This window comes from Tupaia chinensis, unplaced genomic scaffold (genome assembly GCF_000334495.1).
Source record: "Tupaia chinensis unplaced genomic scaffold, TupChi_1.0 Scaffold000597_1, whole genome shotgun sequence".
NCBI lineage: Eukaryota > Metazoa > Chordata > Mammalia > Scandentia > Tupaiidae > Tupaia > Tupaia belangeri.
This window is the reverse complement of record NW_006160114.1, coordinates 288,524-297,726: the sequence shown is the minus strand read 5'-3', so window position 1 is coordinate 297,726 and position 9,203 is coordinate 288,524. Positions and strand designations below refer to the sequence as shown.

General features: G+C 48.9%; 1 protein-coding gene across 1 annotated transcript in view; it reads right to left on the bottom strand.

The window, feature by feature from the left end:
• MTUS2 (microtubule associated scaffold protein 2) overlaps positions 1-9,203 on the bottom strand; it is an 85,708-nt gene that overhangs the window by 1,450 nt on the left and 75,055 nt on the right. Inside the window, exons 6-8 of the mRNA XM_006158416.3 lie at positions 6,667-6,765; positions 5,350-5,469; positions 1,515-1,612 (exon numbers count right to left, since the gene is read on the bottom strand). Coding sequence (XP_006158478.1) covers positions 1,515-1,612; positions 5,350-5,469; positions 6,667-6,765 — 317 coding nt within the window. The remainder of the gene's footprint in view (positions 1-1,514; positions 1,613-5,349; positions 5,470-6,666; positions 6,766-9,203) is intronic.

Sequence of the window (9,203 nt, the reverse complement as noted above, 5' to 3'; positions counted from 1 at the left end):
GGGCCAAGAACCTGACAAAGTAGGGAAAGAGGTGGCTGATAGTGCGGCTGTACCACTGAGAGGCTCAGGGGAGAGACAGCTGTGTGCAGCTGACACTTGACCGTGACAATTGCACAGGGCAGTGAGGTGCTGTGTGCCTTCTCCCTGCCAGGCAGCTGGCAATGCCTTCTCCTGGCCTCCCTGCCCCAGGTGCATGCTTTCATGACGGGAGCCATCCTCCCTGCTGCCGGTGCCGGCATCTGCCCATTTGCTGGACCATGAGCCCTAGAGGACAGGGGCCAAGACTTTGCACGTTGACTCCAGCATGGCACTCGGCACAAAATAAATGCTCAGTTAAAGCTTGCCGATAAAGGATGTTGAATAAAAGTGAATCAGTGCATTTGTGTGCTCTCTGTCGTGACGCTTGACAGCACATTTGAGGCAAGGAAGGAGTAAATACTTAGGAGTTGTGTAGGTGGATAGACAGAAGTCCAGGAAAATCACTTCTCTGGTAAAGCCTGCACTTGCTCTTCCAATGAAGGTGCCTTTGCAGGTTCCCAGGGAGGTCTGTGCTCAGGTTCTTTCTCCCACATTCTAGGCTACATCTGCAGGGCGGCTACCTGGCCAAGGCCTAGGGTCAGGACCAGTGGAGCAAGGTGAGAGGACATGCTGCCTGCAGCCAAGTCTCTCCTGTGTGCCTTGGAGGTGAAAACAAAACCCTGCTCCACGGACTCAGTGGGGACATGTGTGTACATGTGCCTGGGCATGAGTGTACGCACATGTGTGGGTAAACGTGCAAGTATGTGAGCATGGGTGAGAAAGCAAAAATGTAAGGAGGTGTGCATATGAAGGCGTGAGTGGTGTGTATGGTGCATGAGTGTGGGCATGCATGAGCGGGAGCATGCACGTGTAACGAGCATTGTGCATGCAGAGGTGATCATGATCGTATCCCGCGAGCCTAGTGCTGAGCGTATGCATGCACGTGAGTGTGTGCTTGCTGAGGAGCCCGGTCAGTAGAGCAGATTCAAGTTCAGGTCCAGGTCTCACTGAGCCGGCTCAGCCCCATGGACACAATAACTTCCAGCTGGCTGATGGAGCCCACACCCCGCCTTGACCCCGCTCTGAGCTGTAGAAGGGAGGGATCTCCACACCTTTCCTTGGAAGCTGGGACCTGACAGCAGGGTCCTGCAGGGACAGGCAGGACTGAAATGGAAATGGCAGATTTCTGGAAGCCTGGGGGTGATAATCAGCGGTGGTTCTCTGTTGCCTAGGAACACCCAGCGAGCACTCATTTCTCATCCCCTCCAGAAAGAAATCCCTCCATTGCCCAGTGCTACTGCAGGCCCCCGCCACAGGCTTTACTCCCAAGGTAGGCCCCACGGATACACACCAGGCACATGCTGGGTGTGCACAGCGGCAGACTTTGTTCCACGGGGAAGCCTCATAGCTCAGACGGAGGTACATTGGACACCGTGACAAAAAGCAGCTCAGGAACAAAGCCACTCTAGCTGATGCAAGCTTTCTCAGGTGCCTACCTGGTGACAACTGTGTTCTGGTCGATTCTTGCTTTGAGGTCTTCATTCTGCTGCTGGAGAACTTGGATCTTTTCCTCCAGGATGATGTTTCTCTCCGCCTGTAAAGGGTGCAGTGTTTCAGAGGTTCTCAATGAGGCCATAGCAAGGCTGGTAGGAAACCGTGCCCTCGGCTCCTGGGCTTTGGAGGACGAGCAAGAACAGCATTTTGCAAACTGCAGTTTGCGATGCTTTTGTGGGTTGTAAAGTCAGGTCAGGGGACGTGACCAGCATTTCTTTTTAAAAACAAAACAGAATAGAAAATACCAGAGTGCACTGTACGTAGTCAAAGCACTCTCCATGTATTTTGAATTTATATGTAGTGTGTGTGCGTGTGTGTACGGGCTTCCTGTTTAAAATGTATTTCTTACAGTGTGTGTCCCCAGGCCTTTGGCATCGTCAGAGATAAGCTGTGACCACCACCAGGACCTAGTCTGAGTAATGGGTTCCCTGGTTCTTCCAAAGGGTTGACCCCACTGTATCCACGTCCCTGGCCAAGTGTGCACATGCTGTATGACACTCTGAACTGATGGAGGATGGGAATCTAAAGAAAGCAAATACACGTTTTCTTTTCAACTCTAAGTACCATGAACCCAACCCAAGACCAGCATGGCACATTATCAGAACATTCCACCACCATCTGGTTGTTATCCCCAGCGATTTATGCCACTCTCACTGTCAGCAAATCCCCTTGTGCCTGAGACCTAGCTAAAGGGCAGCTCCATTGTAAGAACTTGGAAATATGCTCTTTTTGAACAGAACGTGACAAGTGCACTGACAATGCAGTTAACCTTTACAGAAAATGGCCGCTTGCCCATGAGCAGGGCTTAGGACTCTCAGCCACGGGACTGGCCCCCGCCCCTGGTCTTCACCACGGCATCTAACCCAGCCTTCAGTTTTGCCCCCAGGATGCAGGAGGTGATCAAATAGTGTGCGTGTGTGTGCGTGTGTGTGTGTGTGTGTGTTGTCTGGAAAGATTTCTGGGATAAAAATCATGCATGCCTGCCGCAAGTGTGGAAACAGCCAAGTAAATCCTCCTCCTGCGGGGCACATGATGCAGACGGCCCTGCAGGAGGAGGAAGATGGTGGGCTGTGCTCAGAGTGGCTGGTCTCCATGGTGGCCAGTCTCCATCGCAGGGTCAGGAGAGGCGGGCTATGTCAGTGAGCCCTATTGGTGTCCAGTGGCCAACCTCACTCAAGGTGCCTGGTAACAGACATGCCCCAGGCTGCCCATGCCTACCAGTAGACAGAATGATGTCTGAAACGGACAGGTGCTAAATAAGGAGGTGAGTGGTGCTGCCGAATGCCCTGGCTGATCCCGGATCTGCACCTTGTTTGGATACATCACCCGCGGGGGGCATTTTAGTTACAAATGGGGAACCTGTTTTTTTGTTGTTTTTAAGAGATTTTTGCTATAGTGTGCATGTGCTTGCTGGAGAGGCAGAGACAGAGAGACCGAAAGTGAGAAATCCTTCCCAGGGGAGGTGGCCATGTCACAATCCTTTTTCCTCCATCGTCCTCTTGGGATTTTAGGTTGCATGCCTATGCAGTTGGCATGGGTTTCAAGCTTCGGGGTCTGGGACTTGAATGGGGGTTGACCATGTGGGAGTACAGCAACCTCCTTCCCTGACAAATAGAGAACTTTAAAAACCAGATAAGATGGGAAAAGTAGGTGGTGTAATGGTTTATATTGCTGGACTCCCTCATAGTCAATCGCGATTTGAGTCCTGGATTTGGCGGCTTAAAACTCAGGCCAGGCACATGTGTGTGCATGTTCAAAATCCTGAGAGGAGAATGGAGGAGAAGGGATTGTGGTGTGGCCATCCTCCCTGGGGGTGATTTCTCACTTTCTGTCTCTCTGGCGAGTGCACGCATCCTATAGCAAAAATCTCTCTATAAAAAAATCAGATGAGATGATCATTTTCTGAGATAGCAAGTGAAAAGAAAGCAAGCAAGCAAGATACGAAGCACTTGTAAAGTACACTACACTAAAGTGTATTTGTGTATATATGTGAACATGCAGACACGCAGACAGAGAAAACGCTGGAAAAAGTACTAACAGTGATAGGAATGTGATGTTTTAAAATGTGCTTATTTGTGTTTATCTTATAATTTCCTAAAATACACACATCTTTCTCTTATAGTTAAAAAAGTTTATATTTGTAAAGAATTGTGTTATTTAACTTTATTTATTCATTTATTTTAATTTGACCAGAGCGAGAGATAGAGGGAAAGTGAGAAAGCACGTCTCCATGTTCGGGATTCGAACCGTGATTGGCCATGTAGGAGTCTAGTGCCCTTAACCACCACACCACCTACCATCCCCATAAAAGTTTATTTTAAAGGTAACAATACGAGAAAAAAATAAGAATCTGTCTGAGACCATGGGCCAGCTTCCACTCAAGGTTTCTTGGAAGCAGGCTTCCTTACTGTGCATTTCCCAGACTCCAACTCTTGCCTGTGTTTGTGCCTAAGGGTGGGTGGTAAAACCCTGGTGCTCTGTCCCTGTCAGGAGCACCCTTTGCTAATTTGGCAGGAGCCAAGCTAGAGCACTGGAGTCAAGGAGTGTAGGTGAGAGCCAGGCCTCTGCTGTGGACTGGATGTCTGATACCTAAACTCTAAGGTGATGATGTTAGAAGGTGGGGTCTTTGGGAAGTGATTAGGTCATGAGGGTGGAGCCCTTGTGAATGGGATTAGTGACTGCTATGGTTTGAATGTTTACCCCGAATTCATGTGTTGGAACTTGTTTGTATTGTGAACGTATTAAGAGAAAACTTAAAGACAATGTATCACCAAAGCAATACGGTGCAGAAAGAATACAGTTAGTGGTGCGGGCAGGTGATGTTGTGGTTAAGGCATTGGACTCCCACATAGCTGACTATGGTTTGAGTCCCAGACCTGATGGCTTGCTTTCTCACTTTCTTTCTCTGGTCAAATTTAAAAAAATAATAATAAAGAAAATTAAAGAAAAGAAAAAGAATACAGTTGGAGACATCTCACTATCTGATTTCAAAATATATTATAAAACCATCCTAATCAAAACAGCGTGATGTAGGCACAAAAATAGATCGATAGGACAGGATAGCAAATCTAAAAATAAATCCAACAACATACAGCCAACTGTTTTTTTGACAAAGGCCACAAAACATTCAGTGGAGAAAGCCCAAACAGTGAGCTGAATAGATTTCTGTTTTTATAAATCACTTGGTTTCAAGCATTTTCTGTTATTAGTAATAAAATGGACTAAAATAAATGATCTTGTAGAAGGGACCCCAGAGAGACTCCCCCCCCCTCTTTCTATCATGCAAGGATGTAGGGGGCTTGGGATGCCCTGCCTTCTCCCCGGCCTTGGGATTTACCAGCTGTGGGTAAGACTGACCTTGTCCTGGGGCCGCCACCTCCACATCTGTGAATGGCTCACGGGTACCTACTCCATGCGATGCTGCAGAGTTAAAAGGCTTTGTGTAGTGCCTGGCACGTCAGTGATGCCGTGACATGCTGATTTCTCACACATGTCCCCAGGGAGGGGTGAGAAAACAGTGCTTCTAGGAAAATCAGAGCAGAGCCCAGAGGCTGCCTGATCAGGGCTCCTGAGTTGTACAAAATGAGGCCAATTCTGAGAATCCTTGTCAGAACTCCTAGCTTTCTAGAAGGGCCTTGGGGCTTGGCTATGGAATGTTCTGCTCAGGTGTAGCACTGGGAAAAGGGGCACGCCTGGCTGAGTGCTATCATGACGACATCGGTGGTGACTGTAGGAATGTCTCAGAGGTTCCTCTCTCAAGTAAACAGACCAACTCACCAGCTTTTCCAGCTCTATAATCTTCTTTTCCTGCTGGTGTATCTGCTGATTCTTCATCTCGAGTACCTGTTTCAGGCTCTTCATGTCTTCTTCCAAGTGCTGATAAGGGGCCAAAGCAACCTACAGGGGCAGAGGGCAACGAGCTGTCTACCAGAAGCAACCAGTGCCACGTGCCAGGCGAATCTTGTTTCTGTACCAAGCTCCCCGTGGGCCACAGCAGCAGCAGGGACACAGAGAATGCTCACAACCTTGCTTAATAAAGAAGCACCTGCTCCCCACTGGGAGCCCTCCCTCCTGCTGAGGGAAGCAGGTGAGACAGGGCTGTCCACCAGGAAGTCTGACTCTGAGACTGCTGGCACGATCCATCCCAAGAAGGGAAGTCGTGGGGCAAAAGAGCAAATCCAACCCTGGCCCTTAACATTCACCCAGACTACCAGTTCCAGCAGGTGGATGGGGATCCTACAGATCCCACCTGTGCCCATGGAGTGGCACATCACTGCTCCCTCCTCCCTCAGCTCCTGGCCCCACTGCATAGAAAATAAACGAAGTGGCTTAAAAGCAGAATATCCATTTCAGAAAAAGACATGTTAAAAGGTTGCCAGTTAACAATGAAAAATACAGAATATCCCACTAAATTTGAATTTCAGATAAACAACCATCAAAAAATGTAGTATCAATACTGTATGGGACATACACAGGGCTTTTGGAAAGTTCATAGAAAATAGATTTTGCGAACAACCTATGCATAGATTTCAAGGTTTTTTTTTTGCATAAAAATAAACTCGTAACTGAATTTCATCTCCCCCCCATAGAAGTCCCCTTGTACTTATACTCAAAAATTCATGTACGTGTCATCCAGATGAAAAGGAGGAGGCTCTGTATTGTAGCTGGCAGTCCCGCCTGAGTCCTCCCCAGGAGTTTGCTAGCTTTTCTGGAAAACCCCCCCTTACCCCACTAACTTGTGCTGCACTCAGTGCTGTCCCCTGCCCAGGTAAAGCTGGGAGAGAGGGGATGGAGACGTGGTCCTGGCCCTCTGGGAGTGTCCAGATTGTGCTTATCAGAGGAGCCCAGGGACACTGGCTGGGGGTGCTGGGGAATCTGGTAAAAATAGCACACAGATAGAGAAACCCACAGCTGTGGTCTGTCTTGGGCAAGTGCTGACAGTAATTGTTTACAAGTCCTGGGGAGGTCATGGCCAGCTGTCACTTGGGCAGCAGATCAACAGGCAGGCCTTGTCTCTGGGGACCACTGAGGTGGCCACTAGGCCACCAGGATGAGGGCCCTGCAGAAACTGGAGGGTGGAAGAGCACGGTCTACCTCCAGCTGTTCTTCCGTGTTTTTTCTCAAGGCCTCCTCGAAGCGTCGGGCTCTGTCCCGTAGAGACTGACTCTGGAAGGTCAGTGTGTCCACCTGGTCCTGCAAGTGATGACAGGACACTTCTATCATGAGCCACCACAGATGACAACTATCTTGTCCCAAGGCTCAACAAAGAGGGTGTCAAAGGGAAGCCCCTGCTTATCACCATGAGGGAAGGTCGTCCATTCACCCTCCCCCCATACACATACCTGGCTCTCCCTCTCCTGGTGCCTTGTCCAGAATAAACCACAAAAACACTGATGGATGAACTGCTGTGCTTTGAATGAAGGCATTTAGTACCTGATCCTACAGATGCAATTACCAGAAAGGGGTGTCTTGCAGGGGTTATCTAGCTCCTCACTTCAGGGACCACAATTAATAAATTCCAAAAAAGATCAGGCCAGCCTTGTAGCTGAATGTTGCACACAGGAAGCTGGATTCCACATGGCCAGGGAGGGCTCAAGTCCCAGCTCTGATGGCTTGGGAAACACATTAGGTGCACATGTGCCTGGGATACTGATGGGACTATGGGACTGAGCCCCATTGGGGGGAGTGCTTTTTCCCTTTCTCTCTCTGGCTTCTTCTCCTCCTGCCTCTAGCAAAGAAAAAAAAAAAAAAAAAAAAAAAAAAAAAAAAAAAAAAAAAGAAAAGAGAAAAGGGTTGTTCTCATAAAGCTCAAGTCAGAGCTCTGGCTCTATGGCCTGATGGCTAAGGCAGCAGGATCCCACGTGGCTGACCACAAGGCTCAAGTCCTGGACTGTGTGGCTTGAGACTCTCCAAAAAAAGAGAGAGATGGAAGACAAAGGATTGCCATGACCACTCCCCATGGGGAGGTGCCTTCTCCTCCCTCTCTCTTCGTTTCTCTCTGTCTCTCTCTGGTAAGCACACATGCCTTCTAGCAAAAATTAATTAATTAATTAAATTAAAAATTGATTTTAAAAAAGCTCAAGCCAGAAACCTTTATATGCAGCATCCTTGACTTCTCTGTCTTGGGGCCCTCCCACCAGCCCCATATACACAGATTACCAAGTCCCGTTGACTCTGCCTCCTGTGTCTGTCCCTGAAACCTATGCTCTCTCTGCTTGCACCCAAGCCACTCTGCTGGCTCTTTCCAGGCCTGGTGGACCTTCTACTCATTTGCCCGCAGGCTGCAGCTGGGCAGCAAACCTGACCCCGTCACCTCCAACCTAAAGCCCCATGACCTCCAAGACAAAGTGCACCCTCCTTCACACGGTGCTGCAGTTGGTCTGGTCTGCCCAGCCTGGGGTTCTGCTGCCTCCCTCCAGCACCTCACATCCCAGCTTCTTCTCTGCCAGCTCCCTCTCATCCTGGTTCACTTCTGGACCCCATTTGGCCTTCGTGTCCTCAGAATTGGTGGCACATTCCTCGTATGAGTTGTCATGGTCTCCAGTCCACCATCTTGCTCTCTCTGTTTAGACTGGCTCCCCACTTAGACCACAGGTCTCGGCCTTCTAGCACATGCCAGCCCTGTGCAGGCTGAAGGAATGAAGATGTCCCAGAAGACACCACACCCCTTCCCCAGCTCCCACAGCAGATGCAGCTAGGCTGACCCCTCTCCACCCTACCCTGGCCGGGACTCATCACAAAGGGCGCTAATGAGCAAAGGGCAGGGCTTTCTGTGGAGGCCTAAAGAGAGTTTTCCTCGTAATGAGCAATCCTGCCCAACGACATCCCTTCTATAATATCAAAACACAGGGAGTAGGATCTCCCATGAGACCTTTCTTTCTCTTCTGGCAGGAGAAATGGGCTCATCCCACCAAATAGTAAGAGTGTGGAGAGTGGTCAACTGTCACTCTACACAGTAGCACTGCAGTGTCCACAGGGCTGCCTCCTCATGAGAGGGCCCTAGTCTGCAATCCTTCCTGGGTAGGTTCTTACTCCATTCATTCATTCATTCATTCATTCATTCATTCATCTTTTAGCTCAGTGTCAGGGGGAGTTTGAATGTAGGTGAACTGGTGAGTACAAATCAGGGCCCAGGACAGCCCGGCTGGTCCCCAGCACAGGTTCATGGCCCAGCTGCAAGTCCCTCCTAGAATGTGTCACTACATGGCTCCTACCCCAAACCTCCTCAATGCTATAGAAGGAAGCACTTCTTTTAAGTTGTTGCTTCTCCATTAAAAACAAAACAAAACGAAACAATAAAAACTCATTGGGCAATTACTACCTAGGATGAATCTAAAATACCAAACTGATTTTTCTATTTTACTCACCATTACTCAAACAGATCCCGGGGGCAGAGTGCTGCTGCTGCAATCAGACTAGGCAGCCTGCTTTTCAACTTGGCTTGGCTCTTTTATGTCAAGCAAAAGGCACAGCAACCCAGCTAATGATCTGACCTGTGTGGGCCACTCAGGAGTGAACCAATGGCAGGATAATAATCACAAAAGCAACGATGTTTGTAACACTTTTGCTTCCTTGTTTTTTTTTTTTTGTTTTTTTTTTTTTTTGGGGGTTTTTTTCTTTATAACGGCCTG